This window comes from Bombus affinis, chromosome 2 (assembly GCF_024516045.1).
Source record: "Bombus affinis isolate iyBomAffi1 chromosome 2, iyBomAffi1.2, whole genome shotgun sequence".
In the NCBI taxonomy this organism is placed as follows: domain Eukaryota; kingdom Metazoa; phylum Arthropoda; class Insecta; order Hymenoptera; family Apidae; genus Bombus; species Bombus affinis.
In genome coordinates this window covers 16,397,800-16,411,347 of record NC_066345.1, presented here as the reverse complement: position 1 = coordinate 16,411,347, position 13,548 = coordinate 16,397,800, and the positions used below count along the sequence as shown (strand labels likewise).

Sequence of the window (13,548 nt, the reverse complement as noted above, 5' to 3'; positions counted from 1 at the left end):
ATTAGGTAACAATAGTTTTCATCGTGAATATTTCAATGAAATTAAATTTTTGGATGGGATTACTTAAATAAAAATAAGTATAAAATTAAATAAAAAATGTCATTTACAAATTTAATAAATTCCTTAATCATTCATATACATATATGAAACATAACAATATCCATTCATTGTATTGTTAAAACTTGGATTAACTTATGTAATAACTCCTTTTGTTCAGCATTTAAGTAAGTCCACAATTCACCTTCTAGTTCCAACAATGCTTGATAATCATGTGACTGACATGCTAATACTAATGATTGTAACAATAATAATTCGTCTTCACACATATTAAAATCTGCAATTTATTTTTTATTAGTCAACTTGTAGCTATTTAAATGATTGAAAAAGGAGGATATTAGAACACTTACCATTATTTGTACTTTCTTCTACCCATGCATATTTTTCTAACACCTGTGCTAGAGAAGGTGCTAGTCTTTGTGGTGATGGTTGAAGTATAAGTAATAAAAGCACTCTAGTTACCTCACACCTATGTATTAATACAATTACTAAATAATTAATTCATTATTTTGCAAACTTTGCAAAAAATATTATTTTAAATTGTATCTAATACCTGTGTAATATAACACTATAATTGCCTCTTGCACCAGCATTAATATAACTCTCAACAAATTCAACAAAATCATTTAGAATTTGTAAAGCAGATACATAATCACCTGATCAAATATTTGGTATTTAATTATTATAGCTGATTATAATTGTTTTAATAAATATTTACCTTGTTTAATATGATAAGATACTAATGTATTAATAGCTTTTATAGTTGGAAAAATATCAATAGCTTTACGTAATTGTTGTATACCAGCTGGAGTAGAACCTAAGGCTAATGCTAGCTCTAGTGCTAATCCAGCTGACATGGTATTGAATCCTGGTTGATTATGACAACGTGCTAAAGCATGACCAAAACAACTTATTGATGCCTAACATAAAAAATTGTAACTTTAATATTTAATACACTTATACTGCTAATTGTTAATTTAAGTTGCAAAACAAATAAACCTGTGTATTTTCCTGTCCTATAGAAGGGCATCCTATATCCTTGTCTTTTTTATCAGCCACAAGAAATTCTCGACCAGCTTTTATTAAATAATTTAATTCAGAAAAGATATTCTCTAGTGTTTCTTGACACCTGGCAGCATCTAATAAACATAAACCTGCATATTGCCATAACTCCTTTTGTTCACATTCAATTGCTAATGTCCCTAAATAGTAATGAAAAATATTAATAAAATTATCATCCAGTTACACATCATAAAATTTCCATGTAACATACCAAATTGATCACTTGCTTCAGCAACATTTGGTTTTCTTAAAAACCGTCTAAAATTAAATTATTAATAATTATAATAATGATTTTATTATAGGAAAGACTAGATCATTCTATAAAAGTAATAATATGGATAACAAAATACTTACTTCCTAAGTTTATTAGATATATTATGATACTTTGTTAAAAAGTCTAATGAATCTCCCATTATTTTTCTTTGATTTAAATGTACTGTTCTCCTGATTAACTTTTATTTGTACATTCTTTGTTTATTTATATACTTACTCTAAACAATAAACATCTTTTTTATACACAATAATTTTTCAATATATGATACTAAATGTAAAATATTATATTAAGTAACTGAATTGCTTCCATTTCATTCAATATTACCTGGTATTACTTAATCATATCTTTATTTTCCGAATTAAATAATATGTAATTAATAATTTTATATATATTAATAGTAAATCAAATTATATAAAGTATTAAATTAATTTTGCTATTATAAATGTACTTGTTTAGTCATCCTATGTGTACATACTTTATTAATTGGTTGTAGATGTAGTTTGTAGTGAACCTTGGTTTAGATGGTGACGATCGACAGTGTAGTAGGTACATACTTACATATAGTGAACCATTAGTAGCGCCAATGCGTGACTATATGTTACGTATGCATCTATGTATTTTTATTATATAAAAAAGTTAATATTGTTTGATAAGTATCTTTCACATAAACTTAATTTTGGTATTATAACAATGTTTATAATTAATTACAATTCAAATTAAATTTTGCGTTACTTAGAAATGTTTAACAAGACGAACTTAGTAATTGTCAACAACGTTTACCGTAATTATATTATAAAATACAATAAAATTGATAGAATATAATTATAATTAACAGTTTCTAAATAATCAAATAGTATTTGGTATTTAAGATTTAAATACGTTTAGGATACATGTCATTAAAGAAATGTTTAATGTTTCAGGGACATAAAGATATTAAATTATATATCTGTTCAACATTGATACTGTAATGTAAACAAACGTTATCAGACATAGCTATATATATTAAGAAGTTTAGAGAGTGTCGACAAGAATGTGCAAAATTACATTTCCAAGTAATAAAGTGTGCTGTACAGCAATATCATAGTTGAAGTTTTTGTATGCGTAGAGTTAATAACTCACATTTTCTTTTAAAAACGTTAACAAGACTAAAGGTTTCTCTAAAGGATGCATGGAATTATTGAACTAATTTTGAACAGTGCTTTATTATGGATATCTTTACAAGTTACTTGGAGTATCTTGATAAGTGTTTTTTATAACTTTTGCATACCATGGATTGTTTGGGGTTCTCTCATTATCGCAGTTGGACTAAAAATAGCCAGGATTCCACCACCAAATTTAAACATTGTGCAAGAAGTGCTTGGTGTAAATCCTCTTTCATTGAAAAAAGATAATACCATGTCCAAAGATCATGGTAATGGAGAACAATATTGCATGCGAGTGGTGGCTCATCGTGGTGGAGGATATGATTTTCCTGAGAACAGCCTAACAGCCTTTCGTAATGTAAAATCTTATATATAATAATGCTTTTTGTTTTTCATTAGATGATTGTTCCAGTAAAAGATAACAAATTCATTTGTTTTTTATTAATTACTTTAAAATATTAGATACCTTATAACAAAAACAATTTTATATACTATTTTATAATGTAAACATGAATACTAATATAGTAGTTACTAACAAAAAATTTATTACTTTAGTGAAAACAATACATTTTTTAGTTTATCTTTTATAAATTAAATTATATATAAGACATTGATCAGTTGTAAAATATTTTATAGAGCAAAGAAAGAGGGTGTACTGCTGTTGAACTTGATTTATGTCTTACAAAAGATAATGTGCCCATAATATTTCATGATTTAACAATTGATAGAGTTACTGGAAAAACTGGTAATGTTAAGGATATGACTTGGGATCAATTAAAACAATTAGATATTGCCCATAATCATCCACTTAAGTAAATAAAACATTATATATTCTTTTCTTACAAAAATGTTATTGAAATTATATTTAAATGCAATTTCTTTTTATGTATTACAGGGATAAATTTATTGAAGGTGAAAAAATTCCATTACTTTGTGAGGCTGTAGAAACATGTTTATCAAATGAACAAAGAATAATTATTGATATAAAAGAATCAAGAATGGAGATTGTGCAAGTAATTTTAGATACATATAAAAAGTATCCAAAGTTGTATCAAAGAGCAATTGTATCCAGTTTTAATCCTATTATTGTATATATGGTAAAAACATATGTTAAAAAGAATAATATCAAAATGACTGTTATTGATCATGGGTATGTCAAATAATAACTTTGTTATTACAGATTAGAAGAAAGGAACCTCGAATTGTAGCAGGTCTTGCATGGAGACCACATTATTTTTCAAGAGTATCATATTCAGGTTCAGATGGTCCAGGTCCAACAAAATATAACAATCCATTTAAACATATAGCAGTTTGCTTATTCGACCATATTTATGCATGGATGTTCCACTGTTTTATATATTATATTGTGGGTGTATCTACTCTATTATTGCATAAAGATGTACTGAATCAGTATGTATTTAGATATTCAGTTCCAAACATCGTATTAAGTAATTATGTGTAGTTATTGTAGAGAACACAATATTCTACTCATATTCATATATATATATATACATATATATTATATATATCTATTTTAGGTATATTATAAGAAAATGGTATAATCGTGATATTCGTATAATGGCATGGACGGTGAACCTACCATCAGAGAAATTACATTTTTCCCGGCTATTTAAAGTTACATATTTGACGGATACATTGTTAGTTGAAAAAGATATGTAATAATATATGATATATTCTATATGTCCTAAATGAGCATATTTTATACTACTGACATATTATCACTACATTAAATAATAATCTAGTCTATTCATCAAAATGATGAATCTTATTTATATCATTTTTTGTAAGAAAATTAATATTTAGTTTGTTAAGTAAATTAGGAAAAAGAAAAAAACAAACGAAATTTTCTGAGAAAAGTTTTTATTAGTCAACATACTACTCTTTTGACATATATATTTATTTTGTATGCTTGTCTCACACTTTTAAAATTTACATTTTAAACTGAGGATTCATACATTTTTTAATTTTTGTAAAAAGTTACTTTAATGTTGCCATAATTGTACATTATTTTTACATATTACATTTACACTACATATTTTATTATAATTAATATCAACACCTTATAATTACTTAATAATTATGGACGGAAATATATATTGTGTAATTATTTACGATGAGATTTCAGAAAATAATAATTGTAATTAATAAATTTACTACACAATAGTAGTAAGCTTACTTTTGCGGGATTCCATACCTTGAATAAGTCCCGTTAATAAATCTTCCATTTCTGTGGTAGCACGTTTCAATTTGCAATTGTCACTAGCAACATAGGAATCTAAAGCAAACATTTATGTAAAAATATTGATATAAAGTAGTATGTATTATTTATAGTATAGTAATTTACCGTCAAGTAAACGATCGTCTGTAACCATATTCTGTAATCTATCTAGTATGTCATTTAGATCGCCTTGAATATTTTGCAAACTACTATGTTGTGAATGTTTATCAGGTCTTTGTAAAGATGATGGTGTATTATCTCTGTGAATAACTATAAGAGAATCAGATATTGGTAAAGACGATTCATTTTCAGTGTTAGTTGTCATAGTTTTCATTGGATATTTTTCTTCTTTACTATCCGAATTGTTAGAACCCAACCATTGAGAAAAACCACTATCGGATGGGTTCATTTCTAATTTCTTTGTACCTAATAATGAGAAGTTAAATTAAATATACATAAATAAATAAAGTTGCAAATCATTTAGTGTTCTACAAGATATTTCATTTTTCGAAATATAATAAAACAATAATACAACATACCTCCGATCCATGTACTTAATTCTATTTGAGTAGGTTCCAATACATTACTGAATCCTAAGCTTGTAGATGCTTCTGCAGAATCAATAATAACATCGTGATTTTGTTTATTGATATAATCTCCAGTTGGATTAAAATCATTTGATTGTAATATATCTGTATCATTTACATTTGAAATTTGTTCTACATTTTCTTGTCGAATAATTGGACTCAATTCAAAATTTATAGGCAAAGGTGTTAATCTTGATGGAAGAGGCGGAACCATTGGTGTACTTTGCATATAATTAATTACTCGAGGCATACAAATTCTATCAGTAAACAAACATTTCTGTAAAAAATTAAAGAAACATTCGTGTTATTTCATTAGATTTCAATAATAATATCATTTATTAAATGACAATATACTTTTAATAGCTTTAGACGTTGTAATTGCGATTCGATTGTAACTCTATGACGCTGAAGTCTTTCCGCTTTAGTGCCCTGTATATCAAGTAACTCAATTTGTAATTGTTTATTTTCTTCTTCCAAATGAGTAATTATACTTTGTAGTTCTTTTTGGGGATCATTTAAAACTCGTCTTTTCATTGTACTTCTTACTGATTCACAATCCGTATGTGTTATTTCATTACTATAACAGATATTTAAAAAGAAAGATATGAAATTTATAAAATATATTTATATATAGTAATATTGTCTCAGACTACAACCTTATATGTGGGATTTGATCATCAATATTTAACTCGATGGATCTAGCAGGACATAATCTCAATTTGTTTCTTATTAATTCAATAACTAATTTTGTTAATTCTCGATTAGAAGTCTGAAAAAACATTATGCATGACATTTTATATGAAGATAATTAAATATATTAACATAATCAGAGATTTGAGACTTTTATAGCTTAGTATCATACAATTTTTAAAATAAAGACTTCTGTATATAAGCTGTACTTTTATGAAAGACATGTTCCAACATTTTACTAAGATCGCAACACCAGTGTATTTGACCTCTGATGAAGCTAGGTGTAATGCTGGCGAAACATTTAAACATATCTTCCATGAAGAAATAACTCATAACAGGAGGCTTGAATTTTATAAATTGTACCTTGGTACAAAATTCACGAACTGGATGCTTCAATTTATGCTTTCCAGATATTTTGTCATATAAGAAACAGTGTTGACATTGATGATATGTTGCACATTTTAGACATGTATAACGTGGTCCTTGGATTGGAGTTGTTTTACAATATGAGCATCTAACATTATGTATGACTGAAATAAAGAACAATATCTATTATTTCCATTTCATTTTCCTAAAGTATATCATTAAATATTTTAAAATATGAAATGTACATACTCTTTTCTGCAGACTTTATGCGATTAAATGTTGTTATCCAAACAAACAAGGGAGGTTCTTGCATAATCCATGTTGCAAACTCTGATTCAGTAACTCCAAGACATCCTTGAGACTATTGTAAAATATTATAAGTTATATACAGCTTAAATGTATTCAAAACATTATTCAATTATACCTTTGAAAAACATTTATCAATATGGGATTGAATATTTTGAGGTCCATATGCTGCACTTTCTCCAAGCATTTCCGTAATTTTACAAATATTCATCAACAATGTATGTAAACTAGCTTTGGATAAGCATGCATTATGATCAGCTAATTGTTGATAAAGATATCCATACTTCTCTTGTAATCTCCCAGAACTAATTAGTATTAAAGCAACTTTCACAGAAAATACAGAAACAGTCCTAGCACATTGTCTATAACATTTATAATATTTATGATATTAAAACATTACTTATTATTTCAATTCTAATTAGCAAATTTAGATAGTAATATATTGATAGTAGTATATAGAATAACATACTTGTCATATGTAGTTAAAATATAATTCAATGCCAGTTTTGTTACAAGATCAATATCAAAATTAGTATTATTTTCTTTGCACGCTGCGAAATAAATATCAGAAAGAACATCTTCAATTTCACTTGGGTCTAAATTTACACAATTTTCTGTAATTGAAAGTCTATGGCGTTCAAAGACTCCAGCAATTAATTCTAGTTGAACATATTGCACTATAAAAGATACATATTATAATTGAATATAAATATAACAAAAAAATAATTACTCTAGTAGTGTAAAGCTAATCTGAATATAAGCACTCAATATGGGAATATATTTATATTAAACTTACTATTAAGTTCCTTATGTAAAATTTGCATTTTTGCTGCAGTTCTATAAGATGTATAACGGATAACATTACATTGCTCTATAGATTGTATAATATTTTGCATTTTTAAATATTTAAAATAGTAACAGATTACCTATAAGAAGAAAAAATAAATTATCATAAAATTTTAGATTTTACTAATACTAAAACTTATACCATAAAACAATTAGTTGATGTTTAATATTTGTTTCATATATCTTTACAATTATTAAAGATTATGTCAATAATTAATGAAAATACGAAATTATTATAGTTTTTTATCACTAGAATATAATATTTAATGATAACAGTCATACTACGAAATATTTTTATAAACAAGTATGAGTTTATAAAATCTGAAAAAATTATTATATCATTTATGATACTTTAAAATTTATTATGATTATGATATTTTAAAAATTTAATATCTCAGAAACATGAGAACTTTTAATATTTGATTATACTGCATTATAAGTATCTTTATTGTGCTATATTGTTCAATTATTACGATAAATATAATCATTCTTAAATAAAAAAGTTATAATTAATGTCTTACTTCCTTTCATCCCTCGCAACTTTATAATTTAAATAGTGATACATGTAAACAAAATATTCTCACAAATTAATCATGAATAATAAAGACTATAGAGAGCATAGTTTTAAAGGTAGCTGATTTAAAGCACCTTGACTAAACCTAACTGAATTTGTGTTAGTAATTTCGTTTTGCTACTATTTATATTATTTTAAATGCGCCTAAATATTAGTAACCTATGTAGTATAAATCAAATTGTAAAAAAACGTGATTCTCGCATTCTATTTGATACATATTTGTTGTCATTTGAAATAAAGTAAGTATAAAGAAATAAAATTTTATCATGCATAAATGTACTCAAGAGGATAAATTTAGTAATATTTATAAAATCAAGGCAAAGTACTTACAGAATATATCATTTGATTATATTCTCTGTAATAACTTATGTAAAATATCGATCTTAATTTTGTTACAGTTCGGAAATGTGTGAAGGTCAACCGTTATTTAATTGTCAATTATCCAAAGGTGTGCACGAATTGCATATTTCAAACAGTGAAAAAGAAGAAGATAATGAAAATTATAATGATGATTTAGAAAGTAGTGATTTTATTTGGGACAGAAGTCAAAGTAAAGCTGGTTCAAAAAATATTACCAAAAATATTCAGACACAAAGTATTAATGCACAAAATGTTTCCAACAAGATTACAAATTATCAACCATCAGATAAATTATTTCGTCGCTATGCTAATAAAATTAATATTGAAAGATATGAAGGCCCAACTTTACCAGGACATACAACAAATCTTCTTATTGAAAATGATAAACGTGTAGAAAAAGATAGATTTAGAACCAAAGACAAACATGATCGTGCAACTGTTGAACAAGTTTTAGATCCTCGTACAAGAATGATATTGTTCAAACTTTTAAATCAGGGTATAATTGCTGAAATTAATGGATGTATCTCAACTGGGAAGGAAGCTAATGTTTATCATGCAACATCAAAAACAGGAGTAGAATTTGCAATAAAAATATATAAAACATCAATTTTGCAATTTAAAGATAGAGACAAATACGTTACAGGAGAATTTCGTTTTCGTCATGGATATTGTCGTCGTAATCCGCGAAAGATGGTGCGGACATGGGCAGAGAAAGAATTTAGAAACTTAATTCGTCTTCACCAGGGAGAAGTAAATGCTCCAAAACCAATTTTACTACGTAGTCATGTTCTATTAATGGACTTCATAGGTACTAATGGTTGGCCATCACCAAAATTGAAAGATGTTGTTCTTACTGCTTCTAAACCAAGGAAATTATACAGAGAATGTGTTGAAACAATGTGGAGATTATATAATAAATGCAAACTTGTCCATGCTGATTTAAGTGAATATAATATGTTATATCATGATGGAACTATTATAATAATAGATGTGTCACAAGCAGTTGAGCATGATCATCCTATGGCACTTGAGTTTCTTAGAAAAGATTGTACAAATATCACTGGTAAGTGAGAATGAGAACTTCTTATAATGATATTACTGAGATGTTTTATAAAAATTTTGAAATAAATTAATATTTTTCTAGAATTTTTTAAGAAGAACGATGTAGGTGTAATGTCTGTGAAAACATTATTCGACTTTATAACAGATCCAACGATAACTGAAGAAAATATGGATAAATATTTAGACATAATATCAGAACAAATGACACAACAGGAAGAACAAGATGATGATCCTAAACAACAAATAGAAGAACAAGTGTTTAAGCAAGCTTATATTCCTCAAAACCTAAGTCAGGTAATATATTGTAAGAACATAAATATATAATTATTTACATATATATTTAGGTATATGTATATCAAATTGTACATGTATTTTAATGTAATGTTTAGGTAATTGATATTGAACGTGATATCAATCTTGCTAAATCTGGAAAAGAGGACTTGATATATAAAACTCTTGTTGGTTTAAAATCAGACTTATCCAAACCTATTAATACTCCTGAAATTCTTAGTAAAGATTTAAAGAAAACAAATAACATGGAAGAGAAAGATGATTTATCTGAAGATATTGATGATTCTGAAAATGAAAATAGTGAAGAAGAAGATGTAACGGAAAACGAACCAAAATTTGTTAACTCGGCTCGACCTCGGCATGAGAGTCCAGACAGTAAAAAGGTAATACAATTGCCTTTTATAATATATTTACATGTGGTAATATGAAACATAATATATAATGATATATATTTGATTAAAGGCACGGAAAAAGGCAGTAAAGGAACAGCAAGCTGAAAAGAGAAAAACTAAAATAAAAAAACATATAAAAAAGAGGAAAGAAAAGGTCTTAAAAAAAAAATAATAGTTAAAGTATTATTAGAAAATATTTTAAGAAATTCAAAATACAGAGACATTACGTGAAAGTAAACATTAATTTCTTACATATTTATCTTCAAAAATTAGAAAAAGATAATAAAAATATGTTTTCCTATTTACTAAAATTTAGTATACATACTGCATCCTTTGTAATATATTACCCTATTGTATAATGTATAAAGCATGTATGAAACAGGTCTGGACACTCATATACTGAAGGCATAAACTAAACCGTCCATCTTTTGAATCGAAAAAAATTAAGATGGAAGACAAGAAAAGGTCTCATTCTGCGACATATAGAGATGAGTAGAATGGCTTGGCCTCTATCTGAGCATTCATAGTATCTATATGTGTATATGTATATACGTATCACGCATGCGCAAAACGAGACCTTTTTTTGCTTTCCACTTGATTTTTTGACTCAAAAGATGGACAGTTTCGTCTATGCTTTCGATATATGAGTGTCCAGATCTGTTTATATGATCGTAGATTGGATCATCATTACAAGAGTGAATCATTTAGCAAATATTTAAAAATAAAAAGTATAATGGAGAACTATTTTGGTATTAAAATTTTATTTTTGTTACATCTTATGATCTCAATGAGTTATATTATTCATTTTGTTTCACGAAATTAGTTAACTCAAAAATAATAAAGGAACGTGAAAAATTTCTCACAACCGGTTGTCCGAAGTTTGATACGTTACTTCAAGGCGGTATCACTACTCGCGGGATTACACAAATTTATGGAGCTGCAAGTACAGGAAAAACACAATTAGCTTTACAATTATGCCTGACAGTACAGTTACCTATAACAGAAGGTGGCTTTGCTGCTGGTATTTTACAAATTGAATTATTTATAAAATTACAAATGAATATTAGTATTTCCTCACTTTTCAATTCTTTTTCATACATTTCGTTTTAAGTACATCTAATAATTAATGTAGGTGCAGTATATATTTGTACTGAATGTACATTTCCCTCACGAAGATTACAGGAATTGATACAAAAACTGGAAATTACTAAAAAATATGGAATAAATGGTGACTCAGTATTTGTAGAACATATATCAACTATTGTAATTATAATATATTTTTTTTAACTTAATACATTAACTTTTTAATACAATATTTTTTTTCTTTTTTTTTTTACCTTGTAGGAGGAACTGGAGATATGTTTGCTTCATAGAATTCCAATATTAATGTCTGTACAAAAGATAGGATTAATAATTATAGATTCAATTGCTGCTCCATATAGAGTAGAAGATTGGAAAGATGAATCTAATAAAAAAGGAAAAAGTTTGAGAACAATTGGACAACAGTTACATAAATTATGTAAAAATGACATTTGTGTAGTTTGCATTAATCAGGTAAAAAAAGATAGATTCTGTATATAGTAATTAATAATTCAATAGCATAAATAGCTTATAGACAATTTATATACAGGTAACAGCAATTATGCATAGTAATATACCTAGTGATTATTTGAGTGTACGACCATCTTTGGGAATAACTTGGTTAAGTATGGTAACTAATTCCATACAGTTTTACAGAATAGGTACTATGAGATATGCTTGTGTCAAATTGTCATCAAATTTATCAGAAATAACTATTTCATTTGAAATACAAGGATATGGGGTAAAAGCAATAGGTTGAATAAAACAAATTGAAATAAAAGTTTAATGTTTATTTGATTGCAAGAGATTATAAATATCATAAAATATATCTTCATCTAATATTCTAGCAATATTTGTTGGTAACCATTGATTTCTTGGATCAGAAGCTACAAATGGATCTGTACTTCTTACATCTAAATTTTCCATTTCATTGTTCAATATAAGTCTTAAAAAATCAGGAAGCAAATATGAATACATAAATAATCTTTATATGTATATTCATATATATATATTATGTATATAATACCTGAAGGAATGTAAAAATGTTCGATAAGGCTCTATATCTTTTCTCTCACTATATGTATAATCTCCAATCACAGTATGACCAATATATGAACAATGCACTCTTAATTGATGTCTTCTACCTGTACCAGGACATAATAGTACTTTAGTAGCTGGTTTTCCATTTCTGAAACCTCTTTCTAATACTATAAGAATTGTATATGATTCTTTTGGTTTCTCACAAAATAAGTTATCACTGGTACACATTTTATGGTTTCCCTTCTTTTCTCTAGCATCAATCCCTAATAAAATAATGTTATTGTTAATAAATAGCTTTTCACAAATTGATATTATTAATGTTATGTTTCAATCACCAACCAATTGCTTTATCTATGATTAGGTAAGGTTCATTAATATGTCCATGAAGTAATGCCAGATAAAATTTTTTGGCTGCTCTTGCTTCAAATACATTAGAAGCAGCTCGAGCTGCTTTTTTATTTAATGCAATACATATCACACCACTTGTCACATAATCTAATCTATGTACAAAATGAAATTCATGAAATAAATTTGGATTGACTAATCTTGGTAAAATTTTTTTTAATTCAAATTGTAGTGTATCCTAAAAATTTTAATATTTATCAAACTAATAAGTATACTATTTCTAATTTAAAAATGTTCTTTCCATACCTTTTTTTCACGATTATTACTATTAATGCACATATCGTATGGTTTAGAAACCACCAAGAAATTTTCGCTGTGATATAATATATTTACATTATTTTTGTGTTTGATTTCAATAAAATATTTCATATATAATTTTAACAATACTTGTAATATTTGCGTTAATTTGAGAATAAACATCCTACAATTGTATAATATTTTATTTATATTCATTTTATGCAATATTAGTTTTTGTTTCTGTAAGCAACAAAATATACATAACACTAATCTTCGAAAACTGTTATGTTATCAAAATGATAAACAATGGTTGGGTATTATATTCATGTATATATGTGTATCTAGTTTCTTTCAGGTACAAGATTGCTTGTTATACTCCTGAAAGATGGCATTTTATGATTTTATATCGTTTAATCCTTCCTGTTGGCTGTCTGTTTTCCGTTTTGAATTTTGCTTGTAACTTCGCATTGATTGCAATTAGTGATGCAACAATGATTTGTAATATATGATTAATGTATATTAAATTCAAAGCACGAA

At 26.5% G+C, this 13,548-nt stretch overlaps 6 protein-coding genes across 20 annotated transcripts; 3 read left to right on the top strand and 3 right to left on the bottom strand.

Moving 5' to 3' along the window:
* Nucleotides 1–85: 85 nt before the first annotated feature.
* On the bottom strand, nucleotides 86–2,004 carry LOC126928692 (40-kDa huntingtin-associated protein-like). 3 transcript variants are annotated; one of them, XM_050744336.1, is made up of 8 exons: nucleotides 1,869–2,004; nucleotides 1,474–1,610; nucleotides 1,331–1,377; nucleotides 1,057–1,259; nucleotides 776–977; nucleotides 611–713; nucleotides 408–526; nucleotides 86–334 (listed from the first exon to the last, which is right to left on the bottom strand). In XM_050744336.1, the coding sequence occupies exons 2-8, from the start codon at nucleotides 1,530–1,532 to the stop codon at nucleotides 165–167; spliced, it is 903 nt and encodes a 300-aa protein (XP_050600293.1). In that variant the 5' UTR covers nucleotides 1,533–1,610; nucleotides 1,869–2,004; the 3' UTR covers nucleotides 86–164. The 3 variants fall into 3 exon arrangements, with proteins under 3 accessions (XP_050600293.1, XP_050600294.1, XP_050600292.1); XM_050744337.1 differs by lacking the exon at nucleotides 1,869–2,004 and adding an exon at nucleotides 1,718–1,862; XM_050744335.1 differs by lacking the exon at nucleotides 1,474–1,610 and having other exon boundaries at nucleotides 1,869–1,953.
* LOC126928689 (glycerophosphodiester phosphodiesterase 1-like) lies at nucleotides 1,876–5,251 on the top strand. Of its 7 annotated transcripts, none has more exons than XM_050744317.1 (6): nucleotides 1,876–1,939; nucleotides 2,314–2,893; nucleotides 3,172–3,347; nucleotides 3,431–3,632; nucleotides 3,716–3,945; nucleotides 4,074–5,251. In XM_050744317.1, exons 2-6 carry the CDS (start codon nucleotides 2,558–2,560, stop codon nucleotides 4,213–4,215), a joined length of 1,086 nt encoding a protein of 361 aa, XP_050600274.1. In that variant the 5' UTR covers nucleotides 1,876–1,939; nucleotides 2,314–2,557; the 3' UTR covers nucleotides 4,216–5,251. The 7 variants fall into 7 exon arrangements, with proteins under 7 accessions (XP_050600274.1, XP_050600272.1, XP_050600273.1 ...); XM_050744315.1 differs by having other exon boundaries at nucleotides 1,914–1,995; XM_050744316.1 differs by having other exon boundaries at nucleotides 1,926–2,028.
* LOC126928675 (dystrotelin-like) lies at nucleotides 4,400–8,500 on the bottom strand. 2 transcript variants are annotated; one of them, XM_050744279.1, is made up of 11 exons: nucleotides 8,474–8,500; nucleotides 7,520–7,649; nucleotides 7,193–7,400; nucleotides 6,842–7,085; nucleotides 6,667–6,778; nucleotides 6,415–6,581; nucleotides 6,018–6,130; nucleotides 5,716–5,938; nucleotides 5,314–5,638; nucleotides 4,901–5,200; nucleotides 4,400–4,831 (listed from the first exon to the last, which is right to left on the bottom strand). In XM_050744279.1, the coding sequence occupies exons 1-11, from the start codon at nucleotides 8,483–8,485 to the stop codon at nucleotides 4,710–4,712; spliced, it is 1,956 nt and encodes a 651-aa protein (XP_050600236.1). In that variant the 5' UTR covers nucleotides 8,486–8,500; the 3' UTR covers nucleotides 4,400–4,709. The 2 variants fall into 2 exon arrangements, with proteins under 2 accessions (XP_050600236.1, XP_050600237.1); XM_050744280.1 differs by lacking the exon at nucleotides 8,474–8,500 and adding an exon at nucleotides 8,091–8,223.
* Nucleotides 8,218–10,992, top strand: LOC126928676 (serine/threonine-protein kinase RIO1). Of its 3 annotated transcripts, none has more exons than XM_050744281.1 (5): nucleotides 8,218–8,382; nucleotides 8,542–9,566; nucleotides 9,648–9,859; nucleotides 9,955–10,239; nucleotides 10,319–10,992. In XM_050744281.1, the coding sequence occupies exons 1-5, from the start codon at nucleotides 8,282–8,284 to the stop codon at nucleotides 10,418–10,420; spliced, it is 1,725 nt and encodes a 574-aa protein (XP_050600238.1). In that variant the 5' UTR covers nucleotides 8,218–8,281; the 3' UTR covers nucleotides 10,421–10,992. The 3 variants fall into 3 exon arrangements, with proteins under 3 accessions (XP_050600238.1, XP_050600240.1, XP_050600239.1); XM_050744283.1 differs by having other exon boundaries at nucleotides 8,326–8,460; XM_050744282.1 differs by lacking the exon at nucleotides 8,218–8,382 and adding an exon at nucleotides 8,395–8,465.
* Nucleotides 10,851–12,109, top strand: LOC126928696 (DNA repair protein XRCC3-like). 2 transcript variants are annotated; one of them, XM_050744344.1, is made up of 5 exons: nucleotides 10,851–10,976; nucleotides 11,072–11,269; nucleotides 11,381–11,511; nucleotides 11,593–11,802; nucleotides 11,879–12,109. In XM_050744344.1, exons 1-5 carry the CDS (start codon nucleotides 10,892–10,894, stop codon nucleotides 12,086–12,088), a joined length of 834 nt encoding a protein of 277 aa, XP_050600301.1. In that variant the 5' UTR covers nucleotides 10,851–10,891; the 3' UTR covers nucleotides 12,089–12,109. The 2 variants fall into 2 exon arrangements, with proteins under 2 accessions (XP_050600301.1, XP_050600300.1); XM_050744343.1 differs by having other exon boundaries at nucleotides 10,868–10,997.
* On the bottom strand, nucleotides 12,105–13,521 carry LOC126928694 (RNA pseudouridylate synthase domain-containing protein 1-like). Of its 3 annotated transcripts, none has more exons than XM_050744339.1 (5): nucleotides 13,021–13,521; nucleotides 12,709–12,952; nucleotides 12,573–12,632; nucleotides 12,356–12,473; nucleotides 12,105–12,274 (listed from the first exon to the last, which is right to left on the bottom strand). In XM_050744339.1, exons 1-5 carry the CDS (start codon nucleotides 13,225–13,227, stop codon nucleotides 12,112–12,114), a joined length of 792 nt encoding a protein of 263 aa, XP_050600296.1. In that variant the 5' UTR covers nucleotides 13,228–13,521; the 3' UTR covers nucleotides 12,105–12,111. The 3 variants fall into 3 exon arrangements, with proteins under 3 accessions (XP_050600296.1, XP_050600297.1, XP_050600295.1); XM_050744340.1 differs by having other exon boundaries at nucleotides 12,356–12,632; nucleotides 13,021–13,087; nucleotides 13,162–13,521; XM_050744338.1 differs by having other exon boundaries at nucleotides 12,356–12,632.
* Nucleotides 13,522–13,548: the final 27 nt, after the last annotated feature.